Source organism: Bufo bufo, chromosome 1, assembly GCF_905171765.1.
Source record: "Bufo bufo chromosome 1, aBufBuf1.1, whole genome shotgun sequence".
Taxonomy (NCBI): Eukaryota; Metazoa; Chordata; class Amphibia; order Anura; family Bufonidae; genus Bufo; species Bufo bufo.
This window is the reverse complement of record NC_053389.1, coordinates 625,881,449-625,897,213: the sequence shown is the minus strand read 5'-3', so window position 1 is coordinate 625,897,213 and position 15,765 is coordinate 625,881,449. Positions and strand designations below refer to the sequence as shown.

Genomic DNA, 15,765 nt, shown 5'->3' with positions numbered 1-15,765 from the left:
GCACAACAACGAGTTAACTACAGGGAGGGGGGCCGGCCGCACTGGCCACCAATGAGTTAACTACAGGGGAGGGAGGGGGGGGCCCACTGGCCACCAATGTGTTAACTACAGGGGGGGGCTGCCCCCTGCTGCCTGGCAGCACCTTCCAGGCAGCAGGGGGCAGTCATGTACACAGTTCTGTTAGTATATTCTAACCTGAAGCGTCCCCATCACTGTCGGATCTTCGGATCCGTCTGTATAAAAACTAACCTACGGCCACGGATCACGGACACGGCTGCCAATCTTGTTTGCATCCGTGTTCTTTCACGGACCCATTGACTTGAATGGGTCCGTGAACCGTTGGCCGTGAAAAAAATAGGACAGGTCATATTTTTTTCACGGCCAGGAAACACGGATCACTGATGCGGCTGCAAAACGGTGCATTTTCCGATTTTTCCACGGACCCATTGAAAGTCAATAGGTCCGCGAAAAAAAAAACGGAAAACGGCACAACGGCCACGGGTGCACACAACGGTCGTGTGCAGGAGGCCTAAATGTGACAGTCACTTATGCTTGTCTAATCCCAGATGTGCAGTATATTAGAGGTTTTTTTTCACCTTAACCAAAAAGCTGTATTTCTGTCCTAAATGTGACAGTCACTTATGCACGATTAATCCCAGATGTGCAGTATATGAGAGGCTTTTTTCACCCCAGTATGCCAAAGCCGTATTTATGGCCTAAATGTGACAGTCACTTATGCACGTGTAATCCCAGATGTGCAGTATAATAGATACGTTTTTCACCCTAACCAAATAGGTATATTTCTGTCCTAAATGTAACAGTCACTTATGCTTGTCTAATTCCAGATGTGCAGTATATTAGAGGGTTTTTTCACCCTTACCAAAAAGCTGTATTTCTGTCCTAAATGTGACAGTCACATATGCACGTGTAATTACAGATGTGCAAAATATCAGAGGCTTTTTTGACCCCAGCATGCCAAAGCCGTATTTCTGTCCTAAATGTGACAGTCACTTATGCACGTGTAAAACCAGATGTGCAGTATATCAGAGGCTTTTTTCACCCCAGGATGCCAAAGCCATATTTATGGCCTAAATTTGACAGTCACTTATGCAAGTGTAATCCCAGATGTGCAGTATATTAGAGGGTTTTTTCACCCTAACCAAAAAGCTGTATTTCTGTCCTAAATGTGACAGTCACTTATGCACGTGTAATTTCAGATATGCAGTATATGAGAGGCTTTTTTCACCCCAGTATGCCAAAGCTGTATTTCTGTCCTAAATGTGACAGTCACTTATGCATGTGTCATCCCAGATGTGCAGTATATCAGAGGCTTTTTTCACCCCAGTATGCCAAAGCCGTATTTCTGTCCTAAATGTGACAATCAGTTATGCACGTGTAATACCAGATGTGCAGTATATTAGAGGGTTTCTTCACCCTAACCAAAAAGCTTTATTTCTGTCCTAAATGTGACAGTCACTTATGCACGTGTAATTTCAGATATGCAGTATATGAGAGGCTTTTTCACCCCAGTATGCCAAAGCCGTATTTATGGCCTAAATGTGGCAGTCACTTATACACGTGTAATCCCAGATGTGCAGTATAATAGAGGGGTTTTTCCCCCTAACCAAAAAGCTGTATTTCTGTCCTAAATGTGACAGTCACTTATGCACGTGTAATCCCAGATGTTCAGAATATCAGAGGCTTTTTTGACCCAAGTATGCCAAAGCCGTATTTCTGTCCTAAATGTGACAGTCACTTATGCACGTGTAATCCCAGATGTGCAGTATATCAGAGGCTTTTTTCACCCCAACCAAAAATCTGTATTTATAGCCTAAATGTGACAGTCACTTATGCATGTGTCATCCCAGATGTGCAGTATATCAGAGGCTTTTTTCACCCCAGTATGCCAAACCCGTATTTATGGCCTAAATGTGATAGTCACTTATGCATGTGTAATCCCAGATGTGTAGTATATCAGAGGCTTTTTTCACCACAGTATGCCAAAGCCGTATTTCTGTCCTAAATGTGACAATCAGTTATGCATGTGTAATCCCAGATGTGCAGTATATTAGAGGGTTTCTTCACCCTAACCAAAAAGCTTTATTTCTGTCCTAAATGTGACAGTCACTTATGCACGTGTAATTTCAGATATGCAGTATATGAGAGGCTTTTTCACCCCAGTATGCCAAAGCCGTATTTATGGCCTAAATGTGGCAGTCACTTATACACGTGTAATCCCAGATGTGCAGTATAATAGAGGGGTTTTTCCCCCTAACCAAAAAGCTGTATTTCTGTCCTAAATGTGACAGTCACTTATGCACGTGTAATCCCAGATGTTCAGAATATCAGAGGCTTTTTTGACCCAAGTATGCCAAAGCTGTATTTCTGTCCTAAATGTGACAGTCACTTATGCACGTGTAATCCCAGATGTGCAGTATATCAGAGGCTTTTTTCACCGCAACCAAAAATCTGTATTTATAGCCTAAATGTGACAGTCACTTATGCTTGTCTAATCCCAGATGTGCAGAATATTAGAGTTTTTTTTTCACCCTAACCAAAAAGCTGTATTTCTGGCCTAAATGTGACAGTCACTTATGCACGTTTAATCCCAGATGTGCAGTATGTTAGAGGGTTTTTTCACCCTTACCAAAAATCTGTATTTCTCTCCTAAATGTGACAGTCACTTATGCACGTGTAATCCCAGATATGCAGTATATTAGAGGGTTTTTTCACCCTAACCAAAAAGCTGTATTTCTGTCCTAAATGTAACAGTCACTTATGCACGTGTAATCCCAGATGTGCAGTATATTAGAGGCTTTTTTGACCCCAGTATGCCAAAACTGTATTTATGGCCTAAATGTGACAGTCACTTATGCACGTGTAATCCCAGATGTGCAGTATATTAGAGGTTTTTTTCACCCTAACCTAAAAGCTGTATTTCTGTCCTAAATGTGACAGTCACTTATGCACGTGTAATCCCAGATGTGCAGTATATTAGAGGGTTTTTTCACCCTAACCAAAAAGCTGTATTTCTGTCCTAAATGTGACAGTCATTTATGCACGTGTAATCCCAGATGTGCAGTATATCAGAGGCTTTTTTCACCCCAGTATGCCAAAGCCGTATTTATGGCCTAAATGTGACAGTCACTTCTGCACGTGTAATCTCAGATGTGCAGTATATCAGAGGCTTTTTTCACCCCAGTATACCAAAGGTGTATTTCTGTCCTAAATATGACAGTCACTTATGCATGTGTAATCCCAGATGTGCAGTATATCAGAAGCTTTTTTTACCCCAGTATGCCAAAGGCGTATTTCTGGCCTAAATGTGACAGTCACTTATGCTTGTCTAATCCCAGATGTGCAGTATATTAGAGGGTTTTTTCACCCTAACCAAAAAGCTGTATTTCTGTCCTAAATTTGACAGTCACTTATGCTTGTCTAATCCCAGATGTGCAGTATATTAGAGTTTTTTTTTCACCCTAACCAAAAAGCTGTATTTCTGGCCTAGATGTGACAGTCACTTATGCACGTTTAATCCCAGTTGTGAAGTATATTAGAGGGTTTTTTCACCCTAACCAAAAAGCTGTATTTCTGTCCTAAATGTGACAGTCACTTATGCACGTGTAATCCCAGATGTGCTGTATATTAGAGGGTTTTTTCACCCTAACCAAAAAGCTATATTTCTGTCCTAAATGTGACAGTCACTTATGCACGTGTAATTCCAGATACGCAGTATATGAGAGGCTTTTTTCACCCCAGTATGCCAAAGCCGTATTTATGGGCTAAATGTGACAGTCACTTATGCACGTGTAATCCCAGATGTGCAGTATATTAGTTTTTTTTTTACCCTAACCAAAAAGGTGTATTTCTGTCCTAAATGTGACAGTCACTTATGCTTGTCTAATCCCAGATGTGCAGTATATTAGAGGGTTTTTTCACCCTAACCAAAAAGCAGTATTTTTGTCCTAAATGTGACAGTCACTTATGCACGTGTAATCCCAGATGTGCAGTATATCAGAGGCTTTTTTGACCCCAGTATGCCAAAGCCGTATTTATGGCCTAAATGTGACAGTCACTTATGCACGTGTAATCCCAGATGTGCAGTATATTAGAGGGTTTTTTCACACTAACCAAAAAGCTGTATTTCTGTCCTAAATGTGACAGTCACTTATGCACGTGAAATCCCAGATGTGCAGTATATTAGAAGGTTTTTTCACCCTAACCAAAAAGCTGTATTTCTGTCCTAAATGTGACAGTCACTTATGCACGTGTAATCCCAGATGTGCAGTATATCAGAGGCTTTTTTCACCCCAGTATGCCAAAGCTGTATTTATTGCCTAAATGTGACAGTCACTTATGCACGTGTAATCCCAGGTGTGCAGTATATTAGAGGTTTTTTTCACCCTAACCAAAAAGCTGTATTTCTGTCCTAAATGTGACAGTCACTTATGCACGTGTAATCCCAGATGTGCAGTATATCAAAGGGTTTTTTCACCCTAACCAAAAAGCTGTATTTCTGTCCTAAATGTGACAGTCACTTATGCACGTGTAATCCCAGATGTGCAGTATATTAGAGAGGTTTTTCACCCTAACCAAAAAGCTGTATTTCTGTCCTAAATGTGAAAGTCACTTATGCTTATCTAATCCCAGATGTGCAGTATATTAGAGGGTTTTTTCACCCTAACCAAAAAGCTGTATTTCTGTCCTAAATGTGACAGTCACTTATGCACGTGTAATTCCAGATATGCAGTATATGAGAGGCTTTTTACACCCCAGTATGCCAAAGCCGTATTTATGGCCTAAATGTGACAGTCACTTATGCACGTGTAATCCCAGATGTGCAGTATATTAGAGGGGTTTTTCACCCTTACCAAAAAGGTGTATTTATGGCCTAAATGTGACAGTCACTTATGCTTGTCTAATCCCAGATGTGCAGTATATTAGAGGGTTTTTTCACCCTAACCAAAAAGCTGTATTTCTGTCCTAAATGTGACAATCACTTATGCACGTGTAATCCCAGATGTGCAGTATATCAGAGGCTTTTTTAACCCCAGTATGCCAAAGCCGTATTTATGGCCTAAATGTAATAGTCATTTATGCACATGTAATCCCAGATGTGCAGTATATCAGAGGCTTTTTTCACACCAGTATGCCAAAGCCGTATTTATGGCCTAAATGTGACAGTCACTTATCCACGTGTAATCCCAGATGTGCAGTATATTAGAGGGTTTTTTCACCCTAACCAAAAAGCTGTATTTCTGTCCTAAATGTGACAGTCACTTATGCACGTGTAATCCCAGATGTGCAGTATATTAGAAGGTTTTTTCACCCTAACCAAAAAGCTGTATTTCTGTCCTAAATTTGACAGTCACTTATGCACGTGTAATTCCAGATATGCAGTATATGAGAGGCTTTTTTCACCCCAGTATGCCAAAGCCGTATTTATGGCCTAAATGTGACAGTCACTTATGCACGTGTAATCCCAGATGTGCAGTATATTAGAGAGGTTTTTCACCCTAACCAAAATGCTGTATTTCTGTCCTAACTGTGACAGTCACTTATGCTTGTCTAATCCCAGATGTGCAGTATATTAGAGGGTTTTTTCACCCAAACCAAAAAGCTGTATTTCTGTCCTAAATGTGACAGTCACTTATGCACGTGTAATTCCAGATGAGCAGTATATGAGAGGCTTTTTTCACCCCAGTATGCCAAAGCCGTATTTATGGGCTAAATGTGACAGTCACTTATGCACGTGTAATCCCAGATGTGCAGTATATTAGAGGGTTTTTTCACCCTAACCAAAAAGCTGTATTTCTGTCCTAAATGTGACAGTCACTTATGCACGTGTAATCCCAGATGTGCAGTATATTAGAGGGTTTTTTCACCCTAACCAAAAAGCTGTATTTCTGTCCTAAATGTGAGTCACTTATGCACGTGTAATCCCAGATGTGCAGTATATTAGAGGTTATTTTCATCCTAACCAAAAAGCTGTATTTCTATCCTAAATGTGACAGTCACTTATGCACTTGTAATTTCAGATATGCAGTATATGAGAGGCTTTTGTCACCCCAGTATGCCAAAGCCGTATTTATGGCCTAAATGTGACAGTCACTTATGCACGTGTAATCCCAGATGTGCAGTATATTAGAGGTGTTTTTCACCCTTATCAAAAAGCTGTATTTCTGTCCTAAATGTGACAGTCACTTATGCTTGTCTAATCCCAGATGTGCAGTATATTAGAGGGTTTTTTTCACCCTAACCAAAAAGCTGTATTTCTGGCCTAAATGGACAGTCACTTATGCTTGTCTAATCCCAGATGTGCAGTATATTAGAGTTTTTTTTTTCACCCTAACCAAAAAGCTGTATTTCTGGCCTAAATGTGACAGTCACTTATGCACGTGTAATCCCAGATGTGCAGTATATTAGAGGGTTTTTTCACCCTAACCAAAAAGCTGTATTTCTGTCCTAAATGTGACAGTCACTTATGCTTGTCTAATCCCAGATGTGCAGTATATTAGAGTGTTTTTTTTTACCCTAACCAAAAAGCTGTATTTCTGGCCTAAATGTGACAGTCACTTATGCACGTTTAATCCCAGATGTGAAGTATATTAGAGGGTTTTTTCACCCTAACCAAAAAGCTGTATTTCTGTTCTAAATGTGACTGTCACTTATGCACGTGTAATCCCAGATGTGCAGTATATTAGAGGGTTTTTTCACCCTAACCAAAAAGCTGTATTTCTGTCCTAAATTTGACAGTCACTTATGCACGTGTAATTCCAGATATACAGTATATGAGAGGCTTTTTTCACCCCAGTATGCCAAAGCCGTATTTATGGCCTAAATGTGACAGTCACTTATGCACGTGTAATCCCAGATGTGCAGTATATTAGAGAGGTTTTTCACCCTAACCAAAAAGCTGTATTTCTGTCCTAAATGTGACAGTCACTTATGCTTGTCTAATCCCAGATGTGCAGTATATTAGAGGGTTTTTTCACCCTAACCAAAAAGCTGTATTTCTGTCCTAAATGTGACAGTCACTTATGCACGTGTAATTCCAGATATGCAGTATATGAGAGGCTTTTTTCACCCCAGTATGCCAAAGCCGTATTTATGGCCTAAATGTGACAGTCACTTATGCACGTGTAATCCCAGATGTGCAGTATATTAGAGGGGTTTTTCACCCTAACCAAAAAGGTGTATTTATGACCTAAATGTGACAGTCACTTATGCTTGTCTAATCCCAGATGTGCAGTATATTAGAGGGTTTTTTCACCCTAACCAAAAAGCTGTATTTCTGTCCTAAATGTGACAGTCACTTATGCACGTGTAATCCCAGATGTGCAGTATATCAGAGGCTTTTTTAACCCCAGTATGCCAAAGCCGTATTCATGGCCTAAATGTAATAGTCACTTATGCACGTGTAATCCCAGATGTGCAGTATATCAGAGGCTTTTTTCACCCCAGTATGCCAAAGCCGTATTTATGGCCTAAATGTGACAGTCACTTATGCTTGTCTAATCCCAGATGTGCAGTATATTAGAGGGTTTTTTCACCCTAACCAAAAAGCTGTATTTCTGTCCTAAATGTGACAGTCACTTATGCACGTGTAATTCCAGATGTGCAGTATATCAGAGGCTTTTTTCACCTCAGTATGCCAAAGCTGTATTTATGGCCTAAATGTGACAGTCACTTATGCACGTGTAATTCCAGATGTGCAGTATATCAGAGGCTTTTTTCACCCCAGTATGCCAAAGCCGTATTTCTGTCCTAAATGTGACAGTCACTTATGCTTGTCTAATCCCAGATGTGCATTACATTAGAGGGTTTTTTGACCCTAACCAAAAAGCTGTTTTTCTGTCCTAAATGTGACAGTCACTTATGCACGTGTAATCCCATATGTGCAGTATATTAGAGGGTTTTTTGACCCTAACCAAAAAGTTGTATTTTTGTCCTAAATGTGACAGTCACTTATGCTTGTCTAATCCCAGATGTGCAGTATATCAGAGGCTTTTTTCACCCCAGTATGCCAAAGCTGTCTTTCTGGACTTGCAGATAGCCTATGCTGGTGCACTATCGTTACATGGCTGCCGATCAGGTATTGATATTGACTAACTGAACAAAAAAGGTAAGTTTTCAGCAGTAGTTGGCTCAGGGCAGGCTTTAAAAAATTGTGCACTGCACCCACAAAACCCTTTTTCTGTAGAACGCTGAGTACATGAACCAGTTTTTGATAAGATTGTTCCCTGATCTCTCCCTCACAGCAGCTGCAGCCTCTCCCTACACTAATCTGAGCAGAGTGACGGGCGGCCCTACGTGACTCCAGCTTAATTAGAGGCTGGGTCACATGCTGCAGTTGGCCAATCACAGCCATGCCAATAGTAGGCATGGCTGTGATGGCCTTTTGGGGCAAGTAGTATGACACTTGTTGATTGGCTGCTGTGCAGCCTTTCAAAAAGCTCCAAGAAAGCGCCGAACATTGAACCCGAACTTTTACGTAAATGTTTGGGTTAGGATCCGGGTGTCGAAAAACTTAAAGTTCGGTATGAACCCGAGCTTTACAGTTCAGGTTCGATCAACTCTAAACAGCATTTTACATTGCATGTATCTCACAATGAGAGATGCAGCAAAAGCTGCAAAATTCAGTATTTTGCCCAAAACGGGTGTTTTTTTATTTACAGAATATGACAGCACTATTTAAAGCTTGTATTTCACGCTATCAGATGCAACCAGGGCTGTAAAATTTAGTATTTTGCCCCAAAAAGGATGTTTTTTTTTATAACAGAATATGACAGCAGTATCTAATGCTTGTATTTCACACTGACAGATGCAGCAAAGGCTGTAAATTTAGTTTTTTGCCCAAAATGGGTGTTTTTTTAATAACAGCATAGAACACCAGTATCTAACGTGTGTATCTCACAATGACAGATGCAGAAAAGGCTGCAAAATTCAGTATTTGGCCCAAAATGGGTGTTCTTTTAATTACAGAATTTGACAGCAGTATCTAACGCTTGTATTTCACACTGACAGATGCAACAAGGGCTGTAAAATTTAATATTTTGCCCAAAAAGGGTGTTTTTTTATATAACAGAATAGAACACCAGTATCTAACACGTGTATCCCACAATGACAGATGCAGCAAAGGATGCAATATTAAGTACTTTGCCCAAAATGGGTGTTTTTTTAAACCCAGAATATTATTACCGTATTTCAAGCTTGTATCTCACACTGACAGATGCAGACAAGGCCGCAAATGTAGTATTTGGCCCAAAATGGGTGTTTTTTTAAATTACAGAATAGAACAGCAGTATCTAACACGTGTATATCACACGACAGATGCAGCAAAGGCTGCAAATTTAGTTTTTTTGCCAAAAATAGGTGTTTTTTTAATAACAGAATAGAATACCAGTATCTAACGCGTGTATCTCACAATGAAAGATGCAGCAAAGGCTGCAAAATTCTGTATTTTGTCCGAAATGGGTGTTTTTTTAATTACAGAATATGACAGCAGTATCTAACGCTTGTATTTCACACTGACAGATGCACAAGGGCTGTAAAATTTACTATTTTGCTCAAAAAGGGTGTTTTTTTAACAACAGAAAATGACACCAGTATCTAACGCGTGTATCTCACAATGACAGATGCAGCAAAGGCTGCAAAATTCTGTATTTTGTCCGAAATGGGTGTTTTTTTAATTACAGAATATGACAGCAGTATCTAACGCTTGTATTTCACACTGAAGGATGCAACAAGGGCTGTAAAATGTAATATTTTGCCCAAAAAGGGTGTTTTTTAAAACCCAGAAAATTATTGCTGTATTTCTAGATGAAATTGCACACTGACTAATGCGGCATAGGCCCCAGATGGAGGGTATTGCCAAAAATGGGTGTTTTTTAAAACCTATAAAATTATTGAAGTATTTCAAGCTTGTTTTTGACAATGACAGATGCAGCAAATGCAGCAAAATTAGGATTTTGCCCTAAATGGGTGTTTTTTTAATAACAGAATATAACAGCAGTATATAACGCTTGAATTTCACACTGACAGATGCAGCAAGGGCTGTAAAATTTAGTATTTTGCCTAAAAAGGGTGTTTTTTAAAACCTAGAAAATTATTGCGTGTATCTCACAATGACAGATGCAGAAAAAGCTGCAAAATTAGTTTTTTTGCCCAAAATGTGTGTTTTTTTAATAACAGAATAGAACACCAGTATCTAACGCGTGTATCTGACAATGACAGATGCAACCAGTGCTGTAAAATTTAGTATTTTGCCCAAAAAGGGTGTTTTTTTTTAATAACAGAATATGACAGCAGTATCTAACGCTTGTATTTCACACTGAAAGATGCAACAAGGGCTGTAAAATTTTGTATTTTGCCTAAAAAGGGTGTTTTTTAAAACCCAGAAAATTATTGCTGTATTTCTAGCTTAAATTGCACAGACTAATGCGGCATAGGCCCCAGATGGAGGATATTGCCAAAAATGGGTGTTTTTTTTTTATTAAAACCCAGCAAATTATTGAAGTATTTCAAGCTTGTTTTTAGCAATGACAGATGCAGCAAATGACGCAAAATTAGTATTTTGCCCTAAATGGGTGTTTTTTTTAATAACAGAATAGACAGCAGTATATAACGCTTAAATTTCACACTGACAGATGCAGCAAGGGCTGTAAAATTTAGTATTTTGCCAAAAAAGGGTGTTTTTTTAAAACAGAAAATAAATTGCTGTATTTCTAGCTTAAATTGCACACTGAATAATGCGGCAATGGCCCCAGATGGAGGGTATTGCCAAAAATGGGTGTTTTTTTAAAACCCAGAAAATTATTGCAGTATTTCAGGCTTAAATTGCACACAGACAAAAGCTGCACAGGCCACAGATGTAGGGTCTTGCCAAAAATGGGTGATTTTTTTAAACCCAGAATATAATTGCAGTATTTCAAGCTTCTATTTGACTGTCACAAATGCACATATGCTGTGCTGGTGCACAGAACTTGAATAAAATGGCCGCCGCCGCCCACCTAACTAACAGACGGATAAAAGTTATTTTTCTGGGTCACTGGGCTCAGGGCAGGGTAAAAAGATTGTGCACTGCACCTACAAAACAAAATCTAGGTAGATCGCTGAGTTAATAAGCACTTCAGATTAAAGATTCTGTCCTATTCTCTCCCTCACAGCAGCAGCATCCTATCCCTACACTAATCAGAGCAGAGTGACGTGCAGTGCTACATGACTCCAGCTTATATAGAGCCTGGGTCACATGCTGCACTGGCCAATCACAGCCATGCCATAAGTAGGCATGGCTGTGACGGCTTCTAAGGGCACACGAGTTAAATGCTTGTTGATTCTCTGCTCTGCAGCCTTTCAAAAAGAGCCATTAACTCTCCGAACACCGAACCCGAACCCAAACTTTTACTGAAATGTTCGGGTTCAGGTCCGGGGTCCAAAAATCCTAAAGTTCGGTACGAACCCAAACTTTACAGTTCGGGTTCACTCAACCCTATGTATCATTTTTACTAAACCGGTATCATTTTAATCAGCAGGGTCAACTCTAACAGATAGTACATATGTCTACCTTAATATGGCTTATCCTGCAGACAGGGGTACTTTAAGAGATTACTGACGTATCATGTGAGAAAAAGCCTCAGATTGTGTATCCATGACCATGACAACTATTCCTGCGATTATACTTTAATAGCTCAGCTTTGTCCTAGGGAAACTGACCTTCATGGAAACTAGATCTCTTCTAACAGGCAGCCATAGCTTCAACCTCTCCTAACCCTACAAAGAGTAGCATAGTATAGGGACAGGTCCTTTCTCTCTGATTAGCTAAAATGAAACAAAAAATATTGTGCAGTTTGACTAAGACTACTTTCATATCTGCATTTTTGCTGGATCCATCATGAATCAGCGAAATTGCTTCCGTTAGGATAATATAACCGACTCTATCCATTATAAACGGATCAGGTTGTATTATCTTTAAAATGACCGCTCCGACACTAAAACCATTGTAAGTCAATGGGTGCCGGATCAGTTTTCTTTTGTGTCTGAGAAAATGTATCCGGCACCATTGACTTACATTGTGTTTCATGCCGGATCCACCTTGCTCCGGATCCCATGACACATACAAAAACGCAGCTTGCAGCGGTTTTGTGTCCGGCATGGGAATGCAATGAAATGGAACAGAATGCATTCGGGTACACTCCTTTTCTTTCAGTTCAGTTTTGTCCCTATTGACAATGAATGGGGACAAAACCAAAGCGTTTTCCTCCAGTTTAGAGATACTCTGACAGATCTCTATACCAAAAAGGAAAATGCAGACGTGAAAGTAGACTAAGGGCGATCAAAGAGTATACTGGACACATATTGGTAAATTTATCATCATTCCCAGACTAGATGTCTGGTGCAAACAAGTTGAGAACTTTGCGTTTGTGACTTTTTAAACATCATTGTGCCTAAATCTAGACACATTTATCTCCTTTTATGTCAGTTCTAGCATAAAAAAAGGAGCTGCCATAGATTTCAGTCTAGAACTAGCACATCATAAATTAGGCGCATCCTCCAATAGTGCAGGGGATAGATTTATAACATGTTTAGTTTATTAGTTTGCTTTATTCATGAGCAGAGTACTCCCCCACCTCTCTTTGCCCTCTTCACAGTCAATGAGGAGCTGCTGTATATGTAGAAATGTGGATATAGAATTTGAACAAAAAATATCAATTTTAAAGGCTATGTACACTTCCGGGACTTTTTTTATGATTGCATTTTACTAATTTTTGGTTAAAAAACATTTTCAATTGGTCTTCATTTAAAAAAATATATTTTCTATCACAAAGGGTTAACTAGCTGTATCAATGGTACTTTCGCTTAGTGCTGGCCATCTAATAAACCTTATCCCTTAATTATTAAAAGGTCATAAAGACTTATTATGTAGGCCACTTTCTTATCAGTAAGATAAGAATTAAGCTATAATGAGTGTTTAGGAAGTCAAAGATCAGAGATAAGGAGCCGTCAGTTGAGCTGCCCATTGGAACAGAGTGAAAATTCAGAGCTTGTTACTAGAGAATGTCAAAGCTGCACAGAGACAGGGGTTAAAAACTTTTTTATATGGACCAATTGAAAAAATATATATTTAGCTTAAAATGAATAAGCTACAAACTTGCCCCCAAGGTTTACATGGCCTTAAATACCAGACACAGTGTTAATATTAAATGGTCACCAACTTTTCACACACCATTTCATAAATCAATACTACCGTTAGGCCTGGGCCTTCTGCCTTACCTCCTACTGTCTCACCTGTCATATCCCCAGCATCTCCCTCCTCTCTGCCAGCTGCTGTCTCCGTCAGATGTTGCATGTGCGTGGCTGCCAGAAGCATCCTCCAGCCGCGCTGCCTCAGTGCTCCATCCCGTGCTGGCTTCCCATAGGGGTACACGCCTGGAGCTTCCTGTCACTTACGCCTCCAGGGGCACGTGCCTGCTGCTTCCCAGTAGGGCCCCTGGGTGGGGTTACAAGGTTAAATAACAGCTTCCTATTCAAGGAAGTGGCCTGAGCGTTTAGCTACTATCAGTAATAGGAAAGGAGTTCTGATCTGATCTCCTGTGTTTGACCCAGCCTGTTTGACCATTCTGTTAGTCTGCCGCTTGCATCGAATACTGGACCTGTCTGACCCTGATCCTCTGTACCACGCTACTATCTGATACCGGCTTCTGACCCCTGGCTTGTCTTTGACCATGCTTCAGCTTCTGCCTCTCACAATCATCATCATCATCAGCAGCTACTGCCTTTACTCCAGGCTTCTCAACAGATATAAAAAACTTTGTAATAAATCTTATCAGAAAACAAATTGTTTATTGTAGATGTTTTCTTCCTCTCCTTTTTCTAAACTATCTTTCTGAAAGGTGCAAGAAATCCATCTTGTTAAAACCAAGATTGGCTGCCTGCCTGAAAGAACAGCTTACATAATTCCATAAAAGTCTATGGAGATGGGAGAAGGAGGAGGAAGTGTATAGAGAAGCAGAAAGATCAGACAATACAGCCATGACTTATTCATCAGCTAAAATAAGTATTATACTGTATCTCACATTTATTTGTATCACTACTGCTCTATACATTTCTATAATGTTCTATAGGACACTTCTCAGTGATTGAGAGTTAGGTAGCAGAATATGCTATGTACCTGTCTTGTCTATGGGCAGGGATGATGGTCAGCTAGTTTCTACCCACAAGCTCACAGACACCTGAGAATTAGAGATGTTGCATGCAAGATACAAGTCCGTAAAGGCCAGATATGGAAAGCTTATTCTGAAAAGTTACTAGAAAGTTTAGGTAGGCTTTATAAACTAAATACTTTAAATGTTACCAGAGCTTGTTTTACATCTTGATTTCTTAAGCTATAGATCATGGGATTTAACATTGGTATTATCACTGTATAGAACACTGACACCATCCAGTCCTGATCCCCTGCATAGGCAGAATTTGGTCGCAAATACATGAAGAAAACTGGACAGTAGAATAAGGCTACACATGTAAAATGAGAAATACAAGTGGAGAGTGATTTGCTTCTACCTCTAGAAGATCCAATTCTAAATATGGCAAATATAATGTAGGTGTATGATATCACTATACATAAAAAGGATCCCACTTCAATAGAACCCGCAACAACAAATAAGAATACTTGGTTAAGATATGTATCTTTACATGATAGTCTTAAAATGGGATTAATATCACAGTAGAAATGGTTGATATGGGTAGACCCACAAAATGGTAAGATAAATGCACTATATGTATGAATGAATGAATTAACACATCCTGCTGTGTATACTGAGAAAACGAGTTGCAGACATGTTGCTTCGCTTGCAATTATTTTATAATACAGCGGTTTACATATAGCTACATATCGATCATAGGCCATCACTGCAAGTATCATCCCTTCTGTGCTCGCCAGATCAATGAAGAAGAACATTTGAATTGCACAACCAGTAATGGAGATTGTCTTCTTAACAGAGAAGAAGTTGGCCATAATGTTAGGTGTTATAGTTGATGAATAAAAGACATCTACAAAGGATAAGTTCATAAGGAAGAAGTACATTGGTGTTTGTAAGCCTGGAGTTACTGTAACTAATACAATGATCATAAGATTACCCAGGACGGTTACCATGTAGACTAACAAGAAGACGAGGAAGAGAGGAAGCTGAAGGTTTGGGTCGGAGGAGAAACCAGCGAGTACGAATTCTGTGACAAGGGTCTTGTTCCTTTGTTCCATTACTTTCAGCCGAAATGTGCATGAAATACAAGAAGACACCATGCAGAATAATCATACTGCTGCTAGTTGTTTTCTTAACTTTATTGCTAATGACATTCAAATCTTTACACAAATAAAATAATGAATTATTAATAATAATAATAATAATAATAATAATAATAATGTACAAGAAGTCCTAAAAAACTATTTAAACATACCGGAAGGAGTACAAATAGAAGGAAAATTAGCATTTTTTTTTACAGTTTTTCATATTCATTTGTTCAGATTGGCTGCTCTGTATAAGCACTAGCCCATGACAAGTCAGTCCATGTAGTGCTGGTTTGCACTATAAGAAGGATTGAGTTACACTGTAAACTACTATTAACTAAACCTCCAGTGAGAAAGTTATCATGTTACTGCCACACATGCACGTGAAGGGGTATTCCCATCTAGACATTGCATGCAAGTGTAGATCAATGTGACCATTTATCCATTATATGCTTTTCTCAATAGTGGCCCTGACCCCTGTC

At 39.4% G+C, this 15,765-nt stretch overlaps 1 protein-coding gene across 1 annotated transcript; it reads right to left on the bottom strand.

Moving 5' to 3' along the window:
- Positions 1-14,326: 14,326 nt before the first annotated feature.
- LOC120986279 (olfactory receptor 1019-like) lies at positions 14,327-15,256 on the bottom strand. The gene has a single exon (XM_040414766.1). The coding sequence runs from the start codon at positions 15,254-15,256 to the stop codon at positions 14,327-14,329; it is 930 nt and encodes a 309-aa protein (XP_040270700.1).
- Positions 15,257-15,765: the final 509 nt, after the last annotated feature.